The following is a 25,727-nucleotide window of genomic DNA, read 5'->3' as shown; positions in this document are numbered from 1 at the left end:
GACTAGAGTCTTTTCTTTGAGTAAGAATGAAATGTGTTTACTCCCAGACTGGTAAGAGAGAGAGAGAACTTTGAGTAACTGAAATAAAGCCCCAGTTCTAAACCCTACGGCCTTCCAGATTTTTATCTGGCCCCAGCCTACGTCCAGCTCAGTGTGTGTGACTAGAAAAAAAATGCAGTGCTTTTAGGCACTTGACATCCCCTCCTTTCTTTGTGGCCCTGGTCTCAGTTGCCCCTGACCCATTAAAAGCTAGCTGGTGCCCGAACTGTGATGAGACCAGGATTACATACAAGTTTTAACACTTCTGTTCCTCAAAACTGTATTACTGGCAGAGGAGGAAACAGCCTGAACAAACAAACTAAAATGCTCCATCGTGAATAAAGAACAAATTCTGTACAGTGAGCAAAGTTTTAGAAAGATGGTACAAAAAGTGTTATTAACTTGTGGCTCAAGAGATAATGCTGAGTCCAACAAGAAGCCCAGAACTTTAGAGGTCCTCTCAACTGGAAGAGAACCACCATCTGGCAAAGTTAACCTTCGGGAACAAATTTTATAGGATGGCAGAACCACAGCAATTGTGTCTTGTCCATGGATCTTACTATGTATCTCAATCTTTGTAATACTATCGAATTCTCTGGACACGGCAATTGTAGGATTGTCATCTACTAATACCAGAAGGAACATATCATCAGCATATGAGTAAAATTTTACCTTGGGCGTTGAAAAAAAGAGAACCTATAAAATGCAGGGTTATGCATTTTGTGCTTGAAAGAGGAGCGGGACTTGGGTGTGATCATATGTGATGATCTTAAGGTGGCCAAACAGATAGAAAAGTGATGGCAAAAGCTAGAATGATGTTTGGGTGCATAGAAAGAGGAATGGCCAGTAGGAAAAAGGAGGTGATGATGCCCCTGCATAAGACTCTGGTGAGATCTCTTTTAGAATATTGTGTACAATTCTGGAGACCACACCTTCAAAAAGGTATAAAAAGGATGAAGTCAGCTTAGAGAGCAGCTACTAAAATGGTCAGTGATCTTGCGGTAAAGCATAGGGGGGACAGACTTAAAGGTCTCAGTATGTATACATTGAAAGAAAGGTGAGAGAGAAGAGATATGATAGAGATTTTTTAAATTTTATTTTTAGTACAATTAATAACAAATAATTCAAGTAATACAAACTTAATATAGAAATATTGGAGATTTCAAGAAAAAATATAGAAAAGAAATATTACCAGGGAGAGGGGAGTGGCAAGCTGGCAGCATAAAGCAACTCTCTAGTTGAGCTGAGTTTTTACCTCTTAACTTTGGATTTCTTCTTCATGATGCCACATACAAAGACGAAGGAAATGGTCAGAGCTTTCCCTCAGCAGGCTCAGACATCCTCTCCAGTTCACCAGAGGTTGGATCGTTATGCTGTCAGAATCCCCGTAGGTAAATATGGAGTTGTCCCTGCTTTGGAAGTCGATGAAGGAGCATCCTTTGCTTTGGGGCCAAATGTTTCATTATCCCCTCCAAATCCCAACCCTCCCTCATGTTCAACAGTTTCACTGGCACCACTGATGGACACCCAGGAATCGGGAGGCATGGCCTTGGGCCCTGTCTGTGAGGAGAGAGTGCCAGAGAGAATCCCTGCCGTTGGTGTGAGCGAAGGTACCGAAGGTATATCGGAGACCTCCACGGTGGTGACTCTGGCTCTCAGTAGCAACAATTGTAGACACTGTGAAGGTGGAATGTGCCAATCAGTTTCATCAAATTAAGGAAGATATTAAAGTGCTTCAGGATTTTAAAGTAAAAACTGTTTAATATAAGATGTTTTTGCATAGGAAAATAGAGCAGCTTGAAAACTACAATAGGAGATTGATTCTCCATGCCCTGAACTTTCCTAAACCACCTGGCATTCTTTTTGGAAAATTGTTTAAAAATATTTGACTGAAATTCTTAATTTTCCCTCTAAAAGTATATCCAAATGCTACCAGTGCTACAGGAAATAATCCAGAGGGGCAGTTTAAGGAAGGTGGAATGGATTTAAATAATTTGTCAGCACTATTTGAAGAATCAATTTCAAAAGTTACTGAAAGAGCCACCTTAGTGGTATCGTTTGTCTTTGAACAAGATTTGAATCATGTGATGAAAGTATTTTGCTAATGCACTAACTATGTTTTATGGCCAAAAAATCTGGATATATCCAAGCGTTACCAGTCAACTCAAGAGAGAACGGCTTTACTACCCATGAGACAAGAGACTAAAAATATTGGAGCATCCTTTTTGTCATCTTATCCATGTAAATGTTTGGTTAAATTTGGTGGGAGTAAATGTGTTTTTTCTTTAGTCCTGAGCAACTGAAAACCTTCCTAAATGTGAAACAAGATAACTTCTGCCTGGGTAGACACAAATTAGTTTGGGGTGCATCATTTTAGGTTTTTTCCTTAACTTTATATTGTTAATGGCGCTCCATAGATATATATATGTATTTAAGTAAAAACCAATACCAGTCCACAATAAGGAAGGGGGATCAAGAGATCTCTCGATTAATAGGCAATAAACAAATGTTTTTTTTTTTCAAATCTTTAGAAAACAAATCTAAAGAGAGAAAATTTTAAACTTAATTTAATTGCAAGATGGACCTGAATCACAATCAAGTCTTCTCCTGACCAACAAAGAATTATTAGGAAAGGGATAGTGAATAAGACCAAAAATACTATAATGCCTTTGTATCGCTCCATGATGCATCCGCACCTTGAATATTGTATTCAGTTCTGGTTGTCGTATCTCAAAAAAGATATAGCAGAATTAGAAAAGGTTCAAAGAAGAGTGACCAAAATGATAAAAGGGATGGAACTCCTCTCGTATGAGGAAAGGCTAAAGAGGTTAGAGCTCTTCAGCTTGGAAATGAGATGGATGAAGGGAGATAAGATTGAGGTCTAGAAAATCCTGAGTGGTGTAGCGAATAGAAATGAATCGATTTTTTTACTCATTCCAAAAGTACAAAGACTAGGGGACACTCAAGGAAGTTACATGGAAATACTTTTAAAACAAATAGGAAGATATATGTTTTCACTCAATGAATAATTAAGCTCCAGAACTCTTTGCCGGAGGATGTGGTAACAGCGTTTAGTGTATCTGGGTTTAAAAAAGGTTTGGACAAATTCCTGGAGAGAAAGTCCATAGTCTGCAATTGTGACAGACATGGGAAAGCCACTGCTTGCCCTGGGATTTGTAGACTTTTTGGGTTTATGCCAGGTACTTGTGACCTGGATTGGCCACTGTTGGAAACAGGATACTGGGCTAGATAGACCATTGGTGTGACACAGTATGGCTGTTCTTATGTTCTTAACAAATGGTAATGAACAAGAGTGGCAGGGCTGGAGCAATTGGGCGACAAAGATCACAGATGCCAACATTTCAAAACACAATTCAAATTACCTCTCCCTGGACACAAATGAAGGGATTTGCTCAATATTAGGGATGTTCAGTACCCACTGCATGGGTCTGCTCAATATTGGGGTTGATGAGCAGCGCCCACTGCACCTTCAGAGTTGGTTCCAATGAAAAAGGTATATATCTTTAGATAGAATGGATCCTGCCTTGAAGCAAAGGATGAACAACATGGCCTCAAAGTCCCTTTGGCCAGGTCTTGTAATAATTCCATGAAGACTTCACTTTGAATTTAATACGTTCTAAATATGACTTTTCCCATGATGGGCGTTTCAGTATGGCATTACTTATAAGTCCCCCAGTTGCATTTAGCAACAGCAATGTTTTGTCCACAAAGTTACTCAGTGTCACAATGCAATTTAAAGATTTACCCCCCCCCCCCCCCCCCCGTTTACTAAGCAGCGTGACAATACTGACACAGCCCATTCACTTTGGGGGGTCTTTTACAAAGGTGCCTTAGCGTTTTTAGTGCACGCTAAAAATGAGTGTGCGCTAACCATGTAGACGCTCATAACTTTCCTATAGGCATCTACACAGCGCATGCTAAAAACGCTAGCACACCTCTGTAGAACACCCCAAAAGTGAATGGGTTGTGTCGGCTTAGTAAACAGGGGGGGTTAGAGTCTGAAACTATATTTTTCTTCCTTAATGTCATATTTGACATTTGGTGCTAAATCTTTATCTGTCATTCGTTTCAATGAAAGACTTGAACTGCTGATGGTTTCAAATGATATTTCTGAGTATTTAAGAACTTGACCTTAAAAATGTCATAAGAGCCCAATTTTCCAGACTCTGTTTAGAGGCCTGTAAAATGTCTTTTCAGGGATTAGATAGAAAGGAACTCTTGGGAGAAAAGGGGGTATTTGTTTGCTTAAGGTAGTGTTTATCATAGATAGTACAGCATTTTACTTAACATAATTCTGTCTAGACTTTGCAAATGAGCAGCCACTGTATTATCTATATGCCATAAATCATGTGCATAAGTATGCCACACTGGGACAGACCGAAAGTCCATCAAGCTCAGCATCCTGTTTCCAACAGTGGGCAATCCAGGACACAAGTACCTGGCAAGATGCCAAAACAGTACATTTTATGCTGCTTATCCTGGAAATAAGAAGTGGATTTTCCCAATCACCAGGCTATAAAATGGGAAAAGGCTGAGACATTCTTTTTTTAAAATCTCTAGAATTGATGCTAGAGGGTACAAAACTCCTGAAACAAACTTTTAGCCCTGAGCTTCCATATACCCGCGTTCTCAATGATGTGTCCAACAAGCTTAAACTTTTGCAACACTAGTACTAAGATAGCACTCTCATAGAAATATACTGGTATTGTAGACATAGAACTGATTTATTGATTTATCTATAACTGAGAGACCTTGGCTCAGTAAAAATCTAAGGGCCCGAAATTCAAAGCGATTTAAGCTCTCCTGGCAGTTTAAATTGCTTGTCTGGGGCTAGCTACAGATATTCAGTGGTGCCCAGGGGTCCTTTTACTAAGGTTTGCTGAAAAATGGCCTGTGGTAGTGTAAGCGTGTGTTTTGGGCGCACACAGATCCATTTTTCAGCACGCCTACAAAAAAGGCCTTTTTTTATTTTTGCCAAAAATGGACGTGTGGCAAAATCAAAATTGGCGCATGTCCATTTTGGGTCTGAGACCTTACCGCCAGCCATTGTAGTAACCGGGTGGTAATGACCTATGCACATCAAATGCCACTTGGCGTGCGTCCGATACACGCGTCCGAAAATAAAAATTTTATTTTTTGGATGCACATACCAGATGCATGCCAAAAATGAAATTACCGTAAAATCTATGCGGTAGCCGAGTGGTAACTCCATTTTGGCGCACGTTGGGTGCACGTAGATGCTTACGCTGCTTAGTAAAAGGGCCCCTTAATTGGATAGTGTTGTTGAATATCTATTTATTTATTTATTGCATTTGTATCTCACATTTTCCCACCTCTTTGCAGGCTCAATGTAGCTTACAATAGGGGTTACAGTTACAGTTAGGGGTCCTTTTACTAAGCCACTGTAGGGCTACTGCACGGGTAGCATGCGCCAAATCAACCCTACCACCTGGGTAGCACAGGCACCTGCCAGCAGTTCTGAAGTTGGTGCTTGCAGTTTCCTGCGGTAGAAAATAATTTTCTACCACGGGGGGCGTTCCCTGCGATAATTGGCAACACGGCCACATTGCCACACGTTGCCTGATTTCCACACTAGTTGCATGTGAGCCCTTACCACCAAGTAAATAGGTGACAATAAGAGCTCAGGCATTAAATAGTCACGCGCTATTTTTAATATTAGCACACGGCCATATATTGCCCCATTTTTAAAAAGGCCTTAGTTCCTAAGCCGAAACTGGCTAATTTGAGAGCAGTCCTGGGGCAGAGTTGGCACTTATGGAGTTAAGTGCTGATATTCAAAATTTATGATTAGAATTTAAGTTTAAAATGTTTATCCTGTTTTCCTTATTAAGTGCACCTTGTAGTCTCTTAAAATTATTTTGCACTAAGATTTAAGTCTCTCTTTTGCCTTAAGAAAAAGTCTTTACTGCCAAACAGGAATTGGAGTACATTAGTTGTACTATACATTTTGAAAACCTGGTATTTTAAAACCACAGCAAGTTAAAAATTTAGATATAAAATCAATTTTTAGTAGAAACCACATGTGAGGGAGTGAGTGATATAACTGCAGGTGGCCCTGAGAACATGGTGCTAACCTACCATGTCAGAAGCTGAGCCAGAGGAGTGACCGGGAGGTGGTTAAATGCCCTGGGGTTGAGTAGTTCAGAGGCCCTGAGGCAATAGGTCTTCAGGAGTGAAACCCTGGTCTCCTGGAGGAAGACTGAGAGGAGGTATCCTCCCATGGAGATGGCTGGGCTATATATAGTACCTTGAAGAAGCTGAGTGAAGCAGTGGCCCTCAAGCTTATATCTCCAGAGGAAGTGGAAAAGACTTTCTGCAAACATCTTGAAGACTGATATATTGTGTGTCCAGGCTGAAGGCAAGCCTGTCTTGGGCTGTGATTATTTGGAACGATAACCTTGTGTTTGAGGTGTGGCCTGTGCATACTTGTGCCCATGTACATGTCCATAGTAAAAGTATGCACCATGCAGACAAAGCGGCTATTTTTATACTGGTTAGTATTTTTTGAGAGGCCACCTGCTTGAGTAAGGAGCTCATTTTCAAAGCACTTACAAAGTTCCATAGGTTACTATGGAACTTTCTAAGTCAAAGTGCTTTGAAAATACACCTCTTAATGACTAAAATTTACCTGTGTTATCACCTAAAACTAGGCACCACCTTATAAAACTACCCAGGTAAATGTCGGTATTTTAGTCATTAGGAGGTACAACTGTGCCCTGAAGTTCAATATTAAGTGCGGACTACTGAAAAAATTCCAAAATGAATGCATTAATACTACTTTTAAATGGATAAAAACTGAACATTCATTGAGTAGTTTTTAACATTACATGGAGGGCACAGTTTTCTATCAGGACATGCTATTGGTTATCATACTGTACAGTTTGAATCTAAATATGTAGTATTCAACCTCAGTCTGCCGTGAAACAGCTTGGTATTACCTAATGATACATTAGTGTTTGTGATGTTCTTACATTGCATTTCTAGATACTAACCAGGCCAGTAGTACATAAAAACCTTCCTTTTTAGTTTTTCCATTGTGACCCAGAGAGGTTCTGACCCATCCCACCAAAGAGGCAGCAAGCTGTCTTCATTTGCACCAATATCAAATGATTTATTTGTCTTTTGGTCCCACATGTAGTTTCCAACCATTTGATGTACTTCACAATGGCGACCTGCAATGAAAAAAAAAACATTTGTTCTCATTTTCTCATCACAAAGTCTTTAGTAATGTGATAGAAAGATACAGAGTAAAATGGTTTCAAGTGATGTTGTCAAATGAAAGGCTTTCAGCATCCCAGCAGTGCCTTCAGTTAAAGCCAAAGCCCAGGTTGCTCAGTAAAAGAACTCTCACTTTAAAAAGAACCCATAACATTTTTGTATTTATTTTAAAAATGTATAACCCACCTAAAACTGAGGCAGGTTCCATATTAAAACACACATCATAAAATTTAACATACAAAGTGTTACCTGAAACAGTGCTGCACAAAGCCATCTCATGAGAAACAATACCTAAGCTACCCGATATTTTAAAACATTTAACCAGCCAAGAACAGCTCCTGGCCATTTAAATGGCACGTAACCAACTATCCAGCGATATTCAGCAGGAGATCATCATTTTTCTCCCATTAAATATTGCCGGTTAGCGCTTAGGGGGAGATTCTATATACGGTGCCTATAAAATTGGCAAAGAAATCAGTGCTGACTAAGTGTATGCTATAATGCACCTATATTTAGGTACCGATTATAGAATACGCATAGTTATTTCCGTGCCTAAATCTATGCGTGGGATAAACATAAAGGAATCCTGTGCAGAAGGAAGGGATCCTCAGAAGCTTAGCCTAGAATGGGTGGCAGAGCTGGTGGTTGGGAGGCGGGGCTAGTGCTGGGCAGACTTATACGGTCTGTGCCGGGGCTGGTGGTTGGGCGGCGGGGATAGTGCTGGGCAGACTTATACGGTCTGTGCTAGAGCCGGTGGTGGGAGGCAGAGATAGTGCTGGGCAGACTTATACGGTCTGTGCCAGAGCTGGTGGTGGGAGGCAGGACTGGTAGTTGGGAGGCGGGGATAGTGCTGGGCAGACTTATAGGGTCTGTGCCAGAGCTGGTGGTTGGGAGGCGGGGATAGGGCTGGCCAGACTTATAAGGTCTGTGCACTGAAGAGGACAGTACAAATAAAAAAGTAGCACATATGAATTTATCTTCTTGGGCAGACTGGATGGACCATGCAGGTCTTTTTCTGCCGTCATCTACTATGTTTACTATGTATGCGCATCCATTTGCACCAATGGAAATGTGGCATAAATCCCAGCACAAAGATATAGGCGCATTGAGCCATATTCTATAACTAGGCATGTAAATTTCAGAACGCCCATGAAACACCCATAACCATGCCTCTTTTTGCCTGCGTACGTTAGAAATTCGGAACAAATCAATTCAAAATACACTTAGCGGGTTGTGCACCTAAATTCTAATCAGTGCCATTTAGGGCTCATTATTGCTTGTTAAGTGCTAATATCAGCGCTCATTAGCTTGTTAAGCTTGTTAAGTTATGCACATTGTTATAGAATCTGTGCCAATTTCGGTTCAAAAATCTCTAAGCACACGATATAGAATCTGGGGGTTAGCGGATGACCAGTTAAATCGTGTATATAACTGGCTATCCCGTGTGATATAACTGCCTATCCACTAATATTCAGGGCATCACTGGCTAAGTTTGGCAGCCAAATTCAGCTGCCGAATTAGCAGGCCTATCTTTGGCTGATTTCAACTTAACCAGCCAGCGCTACGTATCAGCTTGGCTGGTTATGTTAAAACCGGCCAAAAAACACCCAGTTATTCAATGCCAGTCAATGGAAACTGCCCGGCATCAAATACCCGGGCTCAGCGCCGACTGCAGGAGTCAGCCCGGCTAACTCCCATGGTCCGAATACCGGGCCCAGTTGCCACTATACATACTCATCCTGTCAAGAAGGAATGCATATACACATGTATACATAAAACATTCACAGCGTCGTATGTTCTAAACACAAGAAAGGCAATTCCATAAAGGGTGCCTAAAATTGGCATCACAAATTAGCATTTATGCACGTAAGTGCTAGGCACTATTCTATAAAAAGTGCACCGAAGTCGCACAACACACAATTGCAAGGGAGCATTGCCATGGGAGGAGCATCAGCATGTCTGGAATGTATTGCCTGAAAGGCTCCGCTTAACACAAGACTACCTCTACTTCAGGAAGCAGGTGAAAGCTTGGCTCTTCAACCAAGCCTTTAACGGAAGAAGTAACTAACTTGTTAGTCTCACTCACACACACAAGGATTGACTCGGGCTGCACATACTGCAGCGGTACATGTTTATCCACTCCTATCCTAGCTGAGATAATATTTAACCATCTCTCTGACCTCACGTGCAACTTTCTTCAAATCAATCGCCTTACTTTCTAATTCTTCCTACTTTCTTACTCATCTATATGTTACAACTTTGCCTTACCCTTCACTACCAATTATAATGTTCTAGTACATATTTGTTGTCATTGCAAGCAGTATACCATGCCATACTTTGTATTGTTGTTCAAATATTTTTACTGCTCTAATTGCCTACTGCTCATGTTTGATCTATTCTTACTGTACACTGCCTTGAGTGAATTCCTTCAAAAAGGCGGTAAATAAATCCTAATAAATAAATACGTCATTAACATTTCACCTAGCAATGCAGGCAACTTATAGAATACTATCTGGCTGACATTCAGCCCGCAGGAGGCAGATCTAAGTCCAGAAATCGGCGTTGAGCTGGGATATTCAGTGCCTGGCCATTTCCAGTGACTGGCATTGAATATCCAGTTTTTTTGACCGGTTTAAACTTAACCAGCCATGTCAATATTCAGCATTGGCCGGTTAAGTTTATAGTGGCCAAAGATAGGGCTGCTATTTGTGTAGCCCAATTTGGCCGCCAAACTTAGGCAGCGATGCACTGAATATTCGCAGCTAACCAGTTATATCATGCTGGTTAGCCAGTAATTCCCAGATTCTGTATAGCGTGCCTATAAATGTGCCTAGAGATCTACGCCAAAATCAAGCGGCTGAGGGGAGACATGATAGAGGTATATAAAATAATGAGTGGAGTGGAACAGGTGGATGTGAAGCGTCTGTTCATGTTTTCCAAAAATAGTAGGACAGGGGACATGCGATGAAACTACAGTGTAGTACATTTAAAACAAATAGGAGGAAATGTTTCTTCACCCAATGCATAATTAAACTCTGGAATTCATTGCCGGAGAACGTGGTGAAGGCGGTTAGCTTGGCAGAGTTTTAAAAGGGTTTGGTCAGTTTCCTAAAGGACAAGTCCATAGACCACTACTAAATGGACTTGGAAAAATCCACAATTTCGGGAATAACATGTATAGAATGTTTGTACGTTTGGGAAGCTGCCAGGTGCCCTTGACCTGGATTGGCCACTGTCGGGGACAAGATGTTGGGCTTGATGGGCCTTTGGTCTTTTCCCAGTATGGCATTACTGGGAAAAGGGGAGCCAGTTGTTATTGTGTATCTGGATTTTCAAAAGGCGTTTGACAAAGTACCTCATGAAAGGCTACAGAGGAAATTGGAGAGTCATGGGATTGGAGGAAATGTCCTATTGTGGACTAAAAACTGGTTGAAGGATAGGAAACAGAGAGTGGGGTTAAATGGGCAGTATTCATAATGGAGAAGGGTAGTTAGTGGGGTTCCTCAGGGGTCTGTGCTAGGACCGTTGCTTTTTAACATATTTATAAATACATAGTAACATAGTAACATAGTAGATGACGGCAGAAAAAGACCTGCACGGTCCATCTAGTCTGCCCACGATAAACTCACATGTGTATACCTTACCTTGATTTGTACCTGTCTTTTTCAGGGCACAGACCGTATAAGTCTGTCCAGCAGTATTTCCCGCCTCCCAACCACCAGTCCCGCCTCCCATCACCGGCTCTGGCACAGACCCCGTATAAGTCTGCCCTCCCCCATCCTAGCCTCTCAACCAACAACCCCTCTTCCCCCTGCCACCCAATTTCAGCTAAGCTTCTGTGGATCCATTCCTTCTGCACAGGATTCCTTTATGCCTATCCCACGCATGTTTGAATTCCGTTACCGTTTTCATGTCCACCACCTCCCGCGGGATTTAGAGATTTAGAGATAGGAGTAACTAGCGAGGTAATTAAATTTGCTGATAACACAAAGTTATTCAAAGTCGTTAACTCACCACAGGATTGTGAAAAATTACAGAAGGACCTTACAAGACTGGGAGACTGGGCAGCTAAATGGCAGATGACGTTTAATGTGAGCAAGTGCAAGGTGATGCATTTGGGAAAAAAGAACCCGAATTATAGCTACGTCATGCAAGGTTCCACATTAGGAGTTACGGACCAAGAAAGGGATCTGGGTGTCGTCGTCGATAATACACTGAAACCTTCTGCTCAGTGTGCTGCTGCGGCTAGGAAAGCAAATAGAATGTTGGGTATCATTAGGAAAGGTATGGAAAACAGGTGTGAGGATGTTATAATACCATTGTATCGCTCCATGGTGCGACCGCACCTTGAGTACTGTGTTCAATTCTGGTCGCCGCATCTCAAGAAAGATATAGTAGAATTGGAAAAGGTGTAGCGAAGGGCGACTAAAATGATAGCGGGGATGGGACGACTTCCCTATGAAGAAAGACTAAGGAGGCTAGGGCTTTTCAGCTTGGAGAAGAGACGGCTAAGGGGAGACATGATAGAGGTATATAAAATAATGAGTGGAGTGGAACAGGTGGATGTGAAGCATCTGTTCACGCTTTCCAAAAATACTAGGACTAGGGGGCATGCGATGAAACTACAGTGTAGTAAATTTAAAACAAATCGTAGAAATTTTTTCTTCCCCAACGCGTAATTAAACTCTGGAATTTGTTGCCAGAGAACGTGGTAACATAGTAACATAGTAACTTGGTAGATGACGGCAGAAAAAGACCTGCACGGTCCATCCAGTCTGCCCAACAAGATAACTCATATGTGCTATTTTTTGTGTATACCCTACTTTGATTTGTACCTGTGCTCTTCAGGGCACAGACCGTATAAGTCTGCCCAGCACTATCCCAGTGGTGAAGGCGGTTAGCTTAGCAGAGTTTAAAAAAGGGTTAGACGGTTTCCTAAAGGACAAGTCCATAAACCACTACTAAATGGACTTGGGAAAAATCCACAATTCCAGGAATAACATGTATAGAATGTTTGTACATTTGGGAAGCTCGCCAGGTGCCCTTGGCCTGGATTGGCCGCTGTCATGGACAGGATGTTGGGCTCAATGGATCTTTGGTCTTTTCCCAGTGTGGCATTACTTGTACTTATGTAACACGCATTATTTAACAAGCGCTGATAACATCACTTAACAAGCAATAATGAGCACTAATTGGCACTAATTACAACCTACACACACAACTCGCTAAGTGTATTCTATAATGAAGTGCGCTGATGTTTGCTTACATAGGGACCATCAAAGGGAAAGGAAAAGGGAAATGGGACCTGATATACCGCCTTTCATAGGTGCCCAGTATCGAAGGCTTGGGGAGGCTAAGCCTCCTCAGCCGCAGCGAGCCGGCTCCTCCCCCTCCCTCCGGATCCGGTCCCGTCCCTCACGTTACCAACCTGACTCTTCGGAGCTCAGCTGTTAGCGCTAACTCTCCCCCGCTGGCGCTGCCGGCATTCGCGCTTTAAAAATGGCCGCCGAGACTTCTAGAGGCGGCCTCACGAGACTTCTGCTGAAGTCTTGGAGGCCGCCCTGTAAGTCTCAGCGGCCATCTTGAAGCGCGAATGCTGGCAGCGCCAGCAGGGGAGAGTTAGCGCTGACAGCTGAGCTCCGAAGAGTCAGGTCGGTAACGTGAGGGACGGGACCGGATCCGGAGGGAGGGAGGGAGGGAGAATTCACCGTAGAACTCGGGAGGGGTGGCAGGGGAGAGAAGGGAGTCGCAGGGCATTTGTGGATGGAGGGGAGAGAAGGGTCGCTGGGTATAATGGGTGCATGCAGGGCAGGAGGAGAGAAGGGTCACTGGACATGGGTGGATGGAGAGGAGGGGTGAGAGAAGAAATGCTGGACATGGATAGAGGGGCGGGAAGAGTGAGGAAGGAGATGAGAGGAGAAAAACTGCACATGGATGAAGAAAATAGGCAGAAGCTGAGGACCAGAAATGAAGAAGAAAGGAGGAAAGGAAAGAAAGAAATGGAAAGGAAGCCCTGGAAACGGAGTTAAGAGGACAGCCGGGCCGACGTGACGTCACCCATATGTGAGAATATTGGCCTGCTTGTCTTTGGAGAAAGAGTAGTTACTTACCTGTAACAGGTGTTCTCCGAAGACAGCAGGCAATATATTCTCACAACCCTCCCACCTCCCCTTTGGAGTTGTATTCCTCTAATTCTTGAAAATTAACTGAGGAATGTGCCCTCGCGGCGGGCGGGAAAACGGACGCGCGCATGCGCACTGCATCCACCCGCGCGACGGGGGACATTTTTTGATTTTGATGTGGACTTTGCTAGAAAGTCCTCCGGGCCGACGGATAGCAGCAGAATCAGATACTGGGCCAGAATGATCAGAAAAACAAAGTCACCAGACAACAAAGGTAGAAAAGATCATTTTATTTTCATTATAGTGTTTGGAATATGTCCACTTTGAGAATCAGGTGCTCAACATTAAAAGTTTATATTTATTTATTTACTTATGTATGGCATTTTATCCCACATTAAACATAAATTAGAGTGTTTTGTGGCTCTACATGAGAATTGTGATGATATGATCCCTTGTTTCATATTGTTGACGGTCTGCATTTTCCGTATGGGTGGTATATTGGTGTATTAGGTTCTGTCCAGTGTAATATTTATGGTACAGTAAGGTTCTGAGTGTGTTTTTGCACAAATTTGTGCATAGTGTTTTGCAGTTGAGCGATTGTGGTTAGTATATGCTTTGAGCAACCACTTTATTCTTTGACATATGATACATATCTAATATCTATATTTAATAAAAGGTATTAATTGTGACTTATTTTTATTTATTTATTTTTTCTGTGTGTTATCAGACAATTATGGATTTAAGCTCCACCCCTGGCTCCACCTCTAACCCCCACCCCTTTTAGCCTCCCCAAACAGTTGGGCCACCGACCGCCGATGCCGCCTTTCTGTGGTTTTTGCAACTACTTTCAAAGCAGTTTACATAGTATATTCAGGTACTTATTTGTACCAGGGGCAATGGAGGGTTAAGTGACTTGCCCAGAGTCACAAGGAGCTGCAGTGGGAATTGAACTCAGGATCAAAGTCTACTGCACTAACCACTAGGCTACTTAAAGATTAATCCTGCCCTGTTTAGAATTCAACAGTCCAAAAGAAGAAACGAGTGCATCATTTCAAACATTCAAAAAAGAGAAAAGAAATCAAAAAGTACAGCTTCTAAATAATCATAGTTATCTGAAGCTAGGATCCACTTTAGCAGTCAGCACTCAAGAAAAAGACCTAGGTGTCATTGTAGACAATAAGCTGAAATCTTCTGCCTAGTGTGTGGCAGTGGCCAAAAAAGCAAACAGGGTGCTAGGAATTATTACTATAGGGATGCAAATTTAGATTAAAAATATTGTAATGCCTCTGTATCGCTCCATGATGCAACCTCACCTTGAGTATTGTGTTCAATTCTACTACTACTACTATTTAGCATTTCTATAGCGCTACAAGGCATACGCAGCGCTGGTCAAACATAGAAGAAAGACAGTCCCTGCTCAAAGAGCTTACAATCTAATAGACAAAAAATAAATAAAGTAGGCAAATCAAATCAATTAATGTGAACGGGAAGGAAGAGAGGAGGGTAGGTGGAGGCGAGTGGTTACAAGTCAAAAGCAGTGTTAAAGAGTTGGGCTTTCAGTCTAGATTTAAAGGTGGCCAAGGATGGGGCAAGACGTAGGGGCTCAGGAAGTTTATTCCAGGCGTAGGGTGCAGCGAGACAGAAGGCGTGAAGTCTGGAGTTGGCAGTAGTGGAGAAGGGAACAGATAAGAAGGATTTATCCATGGAGCGGAGTGCACGGGAAGGGATGTAGGGAAGGACGAGTGTGGAGAGATACTGGGGAGCAGCAGAGTGAATACATTTATAGGTTAGTAGAAGAAGTTTGAACAGGATACGAAAACGGATAGGGAGCCAGTGAAGGATCTTGAGGAGAGGGGTAGTATGAGTAAAGCGACCCTGGCGGAAGATGAGACGGGCAGCAGAGTTTTGAACCGACTGGAGAGGGGAGAGGTGACTAAGTGGGAGGCCAGCAAGAAGCAGATTGCAGTAGTCTAAACGAGAGGTGACAAGGGTGTGGATGAGGGTTTTGGTAGAGTGCTCGGAAAGAATTCTAGTTGTCGTATCTCAAAAAAGATAGCGGAATTAGAAATGGTTCAAAGAAGAGCGGCCAAAATGATAGAGGGGATGGAACTGCTCCCATATGAGGAAAGGTTAAAGAGGTTAGACTCTTCAGCTTGGAAAAGAGACAGCTGAGGGGGAATATGATTGAGGTCTACAAAATCCGAAGTGGTGTGGAGCAGGTGGAGGTGAATTGCTTTTTCACTCATTCAAAAAGTACAAAGACCAGGGGACACAATGAAATTGCATGGAAATACTTTTAAAACAAATAGGAGGAAATATTTTGTTCACTTAAAGAATATTTAAGCTCTGTAACTCATTGCCAGAGGATGTGATAATGGCAATGAGTTTAAAAAAGGTTTGGACAAGCTCCTGGAGGAAAATTCCATAGTCTGTTATTGAGATGGACATGGAGGAAGCCACTGCTTGCCCTGGGATTGGTAGCATGGAATGGTGCTACTAATTGGATTTCTGCCAGGAACTTGTAGCCTGGATTGGCCACTGCTGGAAGCAGGATACTGGGCTAGATTTACTATTGGTCTGACCCAGTATGGCTGTTCTTATGTTCTTAAGTATAGGCGCAGAGAAATCTAGTCTTCCCGTAACTTCCTCTGAGTCTCTTTCTCCTTTAGAACCCCAGAAGTAATCTTTGAAATCCTGTTCTCCCACAGATGAAGCTAACAAATATCTGTTCAGACATAGTATCAAAGCTGGTAGAGGCAAAATCAATGCGTGTCTCTATCCATTATGTGTTAAGATGAGAACTCTGCCTGGATCTTTCCTGGAAGCACTTCAGTGGAGAAGAAAAGTAAAGTAATTTGCCATTCTTCCTCCAGGAACCTGGAGAGCCAGAGCCTTGTCTCCTTTTGCGCCTTGTGGAATCACCTAGAAGGATGACCTAATGGGAATGAGCGATATGTGTTATTCACAATAACTCTACACCAGGGCTTCCCAAACCTGTCCTGGGGACCCCATAGCCAGTTGAGTTTTCAGGATATCCATAAAGAATATGCTTGAGCTAAATTTGTATGCAGATTTATCAATGAATATTCATTGTGGATATCCTGAAACTGGACTGGCTGAGGGTTTCCCAGGACAGGTTTGGGAAGCCTGCTTTGCACCCAAAAGAAACTCCCTTATAGAAACGTCCTCACTTTATTTCATGATGAATCTAAGTGGTCTTGTCAGTTACATAAAGATGTTGTTAATCTTTGGTCATTTCTCTGAACATACAAACTGAAGTGAAACAATTCATAGATGAATTCCAAGCAAACTTATCATTCTAAGTTTGTGAAACTATAAAGGTCTGTGGGCTTCTGGCTATATAGCACTATATCTAAAAACCTAATTTAGCAAGCATTTTTTTCTAATTCTGCATTTATGCAACAAAACAAATCTTCAAGAAATCAGAAATTCTTAATTAAAAGAAGAATGTGGAAATTTAAGATGCACAGAAAGCATATACTACTGATGCAGGTGCCAGACAGCTGAAGTAGTGAACTGTGAGTCACAGATCTAGCAGGAGCCAAGATAACAAGCCATTTAACTTCAGTGAGAAATGTACTGACTGCTGCAAATATTAAGACCTCAAAATGATAAAAAGTGATACTTTTAATTACATAGTTTTACAAAACAGGGGTAGATATGTCTAAACAATGTCCAGTGATGTATCTCTACAACTCCATTCTCTAGGTATTGTACAGTATTAGGATTTCAAGCAGTCAAGCCCAGCATGAATTAGCACAGTTCAAAGCCAGTGAGGTAATTTTATTTGTTTAAATATTTTTATCTGTTCAAAATAGGGCTGCATTTCTGAAACAGGCTCTGAAAACTGTAAGGCTGTTTATACTGTAGCTATTCTGCATGCTGTTTTAGAGTCTTCAATTTGTAATTTTTCAATTTGTATTTTGTATTTCTTCTTCTTCTTATTGTTGTTGTTATTATTATTACATTTATATCCCACATTTTCCCACTGATAGCAGGCTCAAAGTGGCTTACATAAATCTGTAGTAATGCTACAGTGGAAGAAGAACAATTATACAAATTGAGAATAAGATATAAAAATAACAATTAAACAACAAAAAGGCAACAGATAATAACAGGTAATTGTTGTCCTTGGATCTAAATTTATAGTTAATTCAAGTTAAGTTAAACCTGGGGAATAAGCCTTCTTAAACAATACTGATTTCATTGATTTTTGGAACTTTTCATTACTTTTTATTCTTTATTTAGGGCTGCATTTTGATTAAAATTTATAATCGTTATTAATCACTTGATTAAAGGTATGTTATTTATTTATTTATTTTCCCCGCTGTCACTTCTTGTGACTCTGGGCAATGGAGGGTTAAGGGCTAGATTCTATATAGGGCGCCTTAAAATTCAGCACTGAAAAAATATGCCTAGGTGTATTCCATAAACTATGCCTAAAGTTAGGCAAAGGTGTGGCCATTTATGCCAAGTAAAACTTGGTGTAAATACTGGTGCCTAAATTAGGTGAGAGTAAGTGTATTTTATAACCACGCATGAAGATTTTTAGAATGCCCACTGTCTGTCCATTCCTCACCCATGGTCATGCCCCCTTTTTTGACAGCATGCATTAGAATTTATATGCTCCACTTTACAGAATATGCCTAGCAAGTTGGGTGCATAAATTCTAATTGATGATGCAATTCGTATCAATAACTGCCTGTTAAGTGACAATTATTAGTGCTGATTGGCTTAAGTAATTAAATTGCATGCACAAATTCAGAATATGACCGGATTTGCGCGCGCAATTTCAGTCACACTATATAGAATCTGGGGGTAAGTTATTTGCCCAAAGTCACAAGGACCTGCAGTGGGGGGAAAAATAAACAACATACCTTTAATCACACGATTAATCACAATTAAAATTTTTATTCAGATGCAACCCTAGTTCAAAGGAAATAACACATGTGGCATCACAAAAGTTATAACACAAATAAACTGAACAATTATTCAACCTTCGCCATTGTCTGTGATTTATATTAAGCCACATAATTATTGCCTGTAGAGTTGCTTAAATTAAATGAAACTCATAAGAACTGTGTTCAGTTACTTTTCAGAGCAAGGATTACTTTTGCATATCACAACGATTGGTAAGAAAAAAGCCTCAGAAATTGCAGGTTATTATTTCAAAGGATCCTGCTACATTGTTCATTGGCTAAAAAATCTTCCCCTTTTTTCATCAAAATCGTTAAATTGTTTTTCTTTTCCTTGTTATCTTTTTACTTATAAATGTTTTATCATAATATCTCAGTCTTTACATAAATATAATCCAGCTACTTAGTTTGAACTTGGCAGCTGCAACAATCTTCATGATGTTGTCCACCGTTTCTCAGTGCCATACTGCTGCTTCAGGGGGAAACAACTTTCAATTGTGCTCTCTTGCTCATCAAGCATTTACTGAGAGAAAATTGGTGGGGCCACTTCCCTTTCCCCAACCACAACTCCACATACCTTGGCTGCCAGGAGTCCCCAAGCCCTGCCAGCAGAAGCCTTTTTCCAGCACTGTTCTCCACCGCATTGCCTGGCCTGTGACTGCTTTTTCCCTCACATCATCCATGCTCAATTTCCACCAGCCAAACCAGAGACCCCAAAGCCCTTTGCCTGCTCCTTCCCAGCCTCTAAGGGGGTCCCAGCGCCAGAGTTTTTTCTCTCCTGCTCCTCTCGGGACACAATCACCCAGGTCCCATCAGGAGTAGGAGAGAGAGAGAGACAAACCTTACCAGACAGCCCTTCCGCAATATCGCTCACAAAGATGTTAAAAAGAGCCGGCCCTAGGACCGATCCCTGCGGTACTCCACTGATGACATCCTTTTCTTCAGAGCAAGCTCCATCTACCACTACCCTCTGTCTCCTTCCATTCAACAAAATTTTAACCCAGTCGGTTTCTCTGGGTCCTATACTGAGGGCACTCAATTTATTTATCAGTCACCTGTGCAGAACCGTGTCAAAGGCTTTGCTGAAATCCAAGTGTACCACATCAAACGCCCCTCCCATGTCCAGCTGTTTGGTCACCCAGTCGAAGAAGACAGTCAGATTCGTCTGACACGACTGCCTCTAGTGAAGCCATGCTGCTTCGGGTCCTGTATTCCATTTAGTTCAAGAAATCTCACAATCCTCCTCTTTAGAAGCGTTTCCATTAGCTTACTCACCACCGATGTCAGACTGACAGGTCTGTAATTCCCAACCTCCTTCTTACTTCCACTCTTGTGCAAAGGAACCACATCCGCCCTTCTCCAGTCCACCGGGACCACTCCAGTTTCTAAGGAAGCATTGAAGAGGTCCATCAGCGGAGCCAACAGAACTTCTCCAAGTTCCTGGAGTACACTTGGGTGTATCCCATCAGGCCCCATCGCTCTGTCTACTTTTAGTTTGGCAAGCCCTCACGAACACTGTCCTCCGTAAACAGGTCTTGGTCTACCATACATCCATCCCCTTTAGCCTTTGTTTTCTGTAGCCCTACCCCCGGTCTTTCATCCGTAAACACAGAGCTAAAAAAATTGTTAAGCAGTTCAGCTTTATCTTTATCTTCTACATATTTCTCTCCCTCAGCTTTGAGCCTCACAATGCTATTATGGCATTTCCTCTTGTCACTTACATATCTGAAAAAGGTCTTATCTCCTAGTTTTACCATGTTAGCTTTCTTTTCCTCCATTTGCCACTTCGCTTTCCTGATAGCTTTTCCAGCTTCTCTCCTGTCTTCATCTTTCTGAGTTGTCTTATAATGTATTTAGGCTAACCTCCTTACCCTTATCTTTTCAGCTACTGCATTCAAGTATCAGAGCAGCCTTCTTTTCCTCTTACTTTTATGTAATTTTCTAACATAAAGGTTAGTTGCCTTTAATATAGTTCCTTTCAGTCTTGTCCATTGCAGTTCTACATGCTTCAGCTGTTCCCATCCTACTAACTGTTCCTTGAGAAATTCCCCCATCTCGGCATAGTTAGTTCCTTTGAAATCCAGGACCTTCAATCTCGAATGAGCCCTCTCTTCTGTTTTAATATTGAACCACACCATACGATTGTCACTAGATGCCAAATGGTCTGCCACCTTGACGTCAGAAACGTTTTCTCCATTCATAAGCACCAGGTCCAGAATAGCTCCATCCTGAGTTAGTTCCATTACCCACTGCTGGAACAATTCTTCCTGAAGGAAACCTAAGATCTCTTTGCTTCTAGATGACCCCGCGGCCGGGACACCCCAATCAACATCAAGCATATTAAAGTTTCCCATCAGTAGTACTTCCCCTTTCCTAGCTATCTTGGGGATGTCTTCAATTAAGTCTCTGTCCATTTCCTCCGACTATGAGGGTGATCTGTATATCACTCCAATATAGATACATTTCCCTTTCCCTCTTCCAGTTTAACCCACAGTGCTTCTTCTTTACCCTACATGTCCTGCAGTTCCGTCACTTGAATATCATTCTTAGCATATAATGCCACACCTCCACCCTTTCTTCCTACTCTGTCCTTCCTGAATGGATTATAGCCAGATATAGCAACATTCCAGTCATGGTTGTCCGTGAATCACATCTCCGTGACCGCCACTAAATCCAAGTCTGCTTACCATTGTAGCCTCAAGATCTGGAAGTTTCTTTCCCACACTACGGGCATTAGTATAAGACTTTACTCTTTTTTTTCTCTTCTATAAAGGCATTAGATGTTCTACCTTCCTTGGGGTTAATTATGGCTATGTGGCCTTTTATACCCATCCCCATCAATTTTAGTTTAAAGCCCTCTTTAGTACTTTAGCCAGCCTGTTGCTGAAGACACTCCTTCCCTTCCTTGACAGATGGACACCATCACCACTCAGTACCTCTTGGAAAATTATCCCATGGTCTACGAAACCAAAGCACTCTCGTCAACACCAACCATGCAGCCACGCATTTATCTCCAAGATGCGAGCTTCTCTCATTCGGGCTTTACCTTCAACATGGGGAATCGATGACAACACCGCCTACGCATCAAGATGCTTCACCCTCTGATCCAAAGCCATGAAGTATCATGTGATATGTTCAGTAGGATATTTAGCTGTATCATTTGTGCCAACATGGATGAGTCTGTAGGCTTGATGAGTCTAGGCAATCTTTCCATAATATCGCGAATCTTGGCACCAGGCAGACAGCACACCTCCATGGACAACATGTCTGGCCAGCAGATAGGTGCTTCAGTACCCCTGAGAAGTGAATCTCCAATCACCACTACCTTTCACTTTTTTTTGGCCATTTGTCCGGCGGTAATAGCATTTTTGGTCATTGTTTCCTCCTGTTTTTTTAGCTGTTTCTAGCTCTTCTACCTCCAGGGCTGTGAACAAATTCTTTAGTTGAACAGAAGGTGGAGTTAGAGGATTGATATTATGGGACTTGGTGACCTGCTTCCAGATGTGCTCTGTCTGCCCAAGAAATTCTTTCCCTTTGCTGGAAGTCCTCAATGTTGTCTCAGGTGTTTCTTAGTCTTGTTACTTCTTCTCTTAGTTCTTGTTCGTCTTTCACGAGGGATTCGATGTACGTACATTTATCACATGAAACCAGAATCTTGTCTTGGTCCAAAGGTTTGGTCTTGACAGTGGTAGAAGCTGTAATGAAAGCAGTAGCTTTAGGGGCTCTTTGTTTCTTTACCATAGTTCCAAATGTAGGGGCTGTTGTACTTGTGATAATAAAATATGTAGCCTGTCAAACAACTACCAATCCTTATTTTTTCTCCTACTGCTATTCTATGGGATATAGGGGACAGGTTGTTAATGTGTAGTTTTAGGGTAAGAACTGAGAACCTGTTCAGATTTACTTTGTGGTGGAATTCAATGTACTGTATGTCCCTGCCTTTTTTGAGATTCAGTGATTTAGCATTTTACTTGGTGTAACTGCCCACAACTAAATTTAGTCACATGGATTGGCGCTCGGTGTATTCTAAAATCCTTGTGGAAATTTAGGCTTATTCTATAAAGTACACCTATTTGTATGCCCCTTGTAGTTACACACTAAGGGCTAGATTCTATATATGGCGCTAAAAAATTACACCTACATAAATTTTTTCTCTTATGGGCGTGTTTCCAATATACACATGTAACTTATAGAAACTTATAGAATGCTATTTATTTATTTACCAATGTTGGATATACTGCAAAGGCTTTATGTGGTTTACAACAATCAGTATAATAAAAGAAAAGAGGAGGGTGACAGGAGAAGACAAGACATCAGACTGATTAGGTTTTGGAAAGGTCTTAGAAAATAGAGAGGAGAGGTTAAAGAGGATTCCAAGTGGAGTGTATTCCAAAGTTTGGGACCAGCATAAAGGAGTGCAGCAACCCTTGTAGTAGTTGCAAGAGCTGTCCAGACCATGGTGCTGAACTGCAGTAAAATGCTCTTTAAACAGCCTTTAGATTTATTGGTAGCCTAATGGTTAGTGCTGTAGGCTAAGAATTAAAGAAGCCAGCTTGTGATCTTGGGCATCATTTGGCCCTCAATTCCCTAAGCCCTCTGGATACAGGGAAATACCTACTCTACCTTAATGTAACTCACCTTGAGCTACTATTGAAAAAGGCATGAGCTAAATCCAAAATTCCTCCCTTTCCTTCACTCTTTTCATTCCAAAAGAAATATGAACAGTTAATGTATTTGAGAGCACCTCTTGGTCACTTTAACCATGTAATATTCATATCATAACTTCTTACAACACCTTTAGGAGATTTATCAAAGGCTTTCTTGCCTTATATCTGACAAGAATTTTGATTCTATAAGAATCTGGACAATCATTATGGAAATACATTGTTTAATACTACTACTTATCATTTCTATAGCACTACTAGATGTACGCAGTGCTGTACACTTGAACATGAAGAGACAGTCCCTGCTCGACAGAGCTTACAATCTAATTAGGACAGACAAACAGGACAAACAAGAGATAAGGGAATATTAAGATGAGGATGATAAAATAAGGGTTCTGAACAAGTGAATAAGGGTTAGGAGTTAAAAGCAGCATCAAAAAGGTGGGCTTTTAGCTGAGATTTGAAGACGGCCAGAGATGGAGCTTGACGTGCCAGCTCAGGAAGTCTATTCCAGGCATATGGTGCAGTAAGATAAAAGGAACGGAGTCTGGAGTTAGCGGTGGAGGAGAAGGGTGCAGATAAGAGAAATTTGCCCAGTGAATGGAGTTCCCGGGATGGAATGTAGGGAGAGATGAGAGTGGAGAGGTACTGAGGAGCTGCAGAATGAATGCACTTATAGGTCAATAAGAGGAGTTTGAACTGTATGCGGAAATGGATAGGAAGCCAGTGAAGTGACTTGAGGAGAGGGCTAATATGAGGTTTTGTCTCACCAGAGAGCTCTTCCGCACACTTGTTCACTGGTTAGTTCTCTCTCACCTTGACTACTGCAGCGGGATTTACACAGGCTGCCAGGAGCAACTACTGCGAAAGTTCCAGACTGCCCAGAACACTGCTGCAAGACTCATCCTGGGCAAATCGCACATGGTTCCTGCGCAACCTCTACGTCTCAATCTGCACTGGCTCCCAGTTAGAGAGCGAATCGCTTTCAAGCTCTGCACCTTAACGCATAAAATTATCTATGGTCTAGCTCCGGAATACATGATTCCTCTAATAGACCTCCCACCTAGAAATTCCATCAACACAGCCCGCACCTATCTCCAACTTCATTATCCGTCTTGCCGGGGTGTCAAATACAAGCTTCTTTTTGCCTCTACTTTTCACTACTCCAGCCCGAAGACTTGGAATGCTTTACCTCTGAACCTAAAATCTCAATCTGATCATCACCTTTTCAAGAAGATGTTGAAAACGTTCCTTTTTGAAAAAACTTACTCCATTAGTAATTCTGCTTATTAGTCACCCTAATTGTTGTTAGTGTTCTCTCCTTATTCTGCTGTAAAATTCATGTGTTGTACTTCTCTACTTTTGTAATTCATGTAAGCCACATTGTGCCTGCAATTGTGGGAAATTGTGGGGTATAAATGAACCATAAATAAATAAATAACGACCCTGGCGGAATATTAGTCGTGCAGCAGAATTTTGAACAGATTGAAGAGGAGAGAGATGGCTAAGTGGGAGACCTGTGAGATGCAAGTTGCAATAGTCTAAACGAGAGGTGATAAGAGTGTGGATGAGGGTTCTGGTAGTGTGCTCAGAAAAGAAAGGGTGAATTTTGCTGATATTATAGAGAAAGAAACAACAGGTTTTAGCAGTCTGTTGAATATGTGCAGAGAAGGAGAGGGAGGAGTCGAAGATGACCCCAAGGTTACGAGCTGATGAGACAGGAAGGATGAGAGTGTTATCCACAGAAATAGAGAATGGGGGAGGAGAAGAGGTTGGTTTAGGGGGAAAGATAAGAAGCTCAGTCTTGGTCATGTTTAGTTTCAGATGGAGCTGAGACATCCAGGCAGCAATGTCAGACAGGCAGGCTGATACTTTGGCCTGGGTTTCAGCTGAGATTTCTGGTGTGGAGAGGTAGATCTGGGAGTCATCAGCATAAAGATGATACTGAAAACCATGGGATGAGATCAGAGTACCAAGGGAAGAAGTATAAATGAAGAAGAGAAGAGGTCCCAGGACAGATCCCTGAGGTACACCAACTGACAGTGGGATAGAAGTAGAAGAGGATCCAATAGAGTATACACTAAAGGTACGCTGGGAGAGATAAGAAGAAAACCAGGAAAGAACAGAGCCCTGAAATCCAAGTGAGGACAGCGTATCAAGGAGCAGGCTGTGATCAACTGTGTCAAAAGCAGCAGATAGATCGAAAAGGATGAGGATAGAATAGAGACCTTTGGATCTGACTAGGAACAGATCATTGGAGACTTTAGCAAGCATTGTTTCAGTTGAATGAAGGGGGCGAAAGCCAGATTGAAGTGGATCAAGAATAGCTTGAGGTGAAAGAAAGTCAAGGCAATGGCAGTGAACAGCACGTTCAAGTATCTTGGATAGGAAAGGGAGGAGGGAGATGGGGCGATAGTTGGAAGGACAGGTAGGGTCCAATGAAGGTTTTTTAAGGAGTGGTGTGACTACGGCATGTTTGAAGGCATCAGGAACAGTCGCAGTGGACAGTGAAAGATTGAGGATATGACAGATAAATGGGATGACAGTAGGGGAGATAGTGTTAAGTAGATGGGTGGGAATAGGATCAGAGGAACAGGTAGTTAGTTTCGAGGAGGAAAGAAGATGTGTGGTTTCCTCCAGTGATTTCAGAAAAGGAAGAAAAGGAGGCAGGGGTTGGAGGGTTGAGAGAATGGATTAAGGGAAGG

The 25,727-nt window shown here is 41.9% G+C and overlaps 1 protein-coding gene across 1 annotated transcript in view; it reads right to left on the bottom strand.

The window, feature by feature from the left end:
- ENPP6 (ectonucleotide pyrophosphatase/phosphodiesterase 6) overlaps positions 1 to 25,727 on the bottom strand; it is a 112,529-nt gene that overhangs the window by 69,173 nt on the left and 17,629 nt on the right. Inside the window, exon 2 of the mRNA XM_030191509.1 lies at positions 7,074 to 7,253. Coding sequence (XP_030047369.1) covers positions 7,074 to 7,253 — 180 coding nt within the window. The remainder of the gene's footprint in view (positions 1 to 7,073; positions 7,254 to 25,727) is intronic.

The sequence above is a fragment of the Microcaecilia unicolor genome, chromosome 2 (assembly GCF_901765095.1).
Source record: "Microcaecilia unicolor chromosome 2, aMicUni1.1, whole genome shotgun sequence".
Classification (NCBI taxonomy): Eukaryota; Metazoa; Chordata; class Amphibia; order Gymnophiona; family Siphonopidae; genus Microcaecilia; species Microcaecilia unicolor.
Note: the sequence above shows the minus strand (reverse complement) of the source record. Positions and strands in the feature narration are given on the sequence as shown.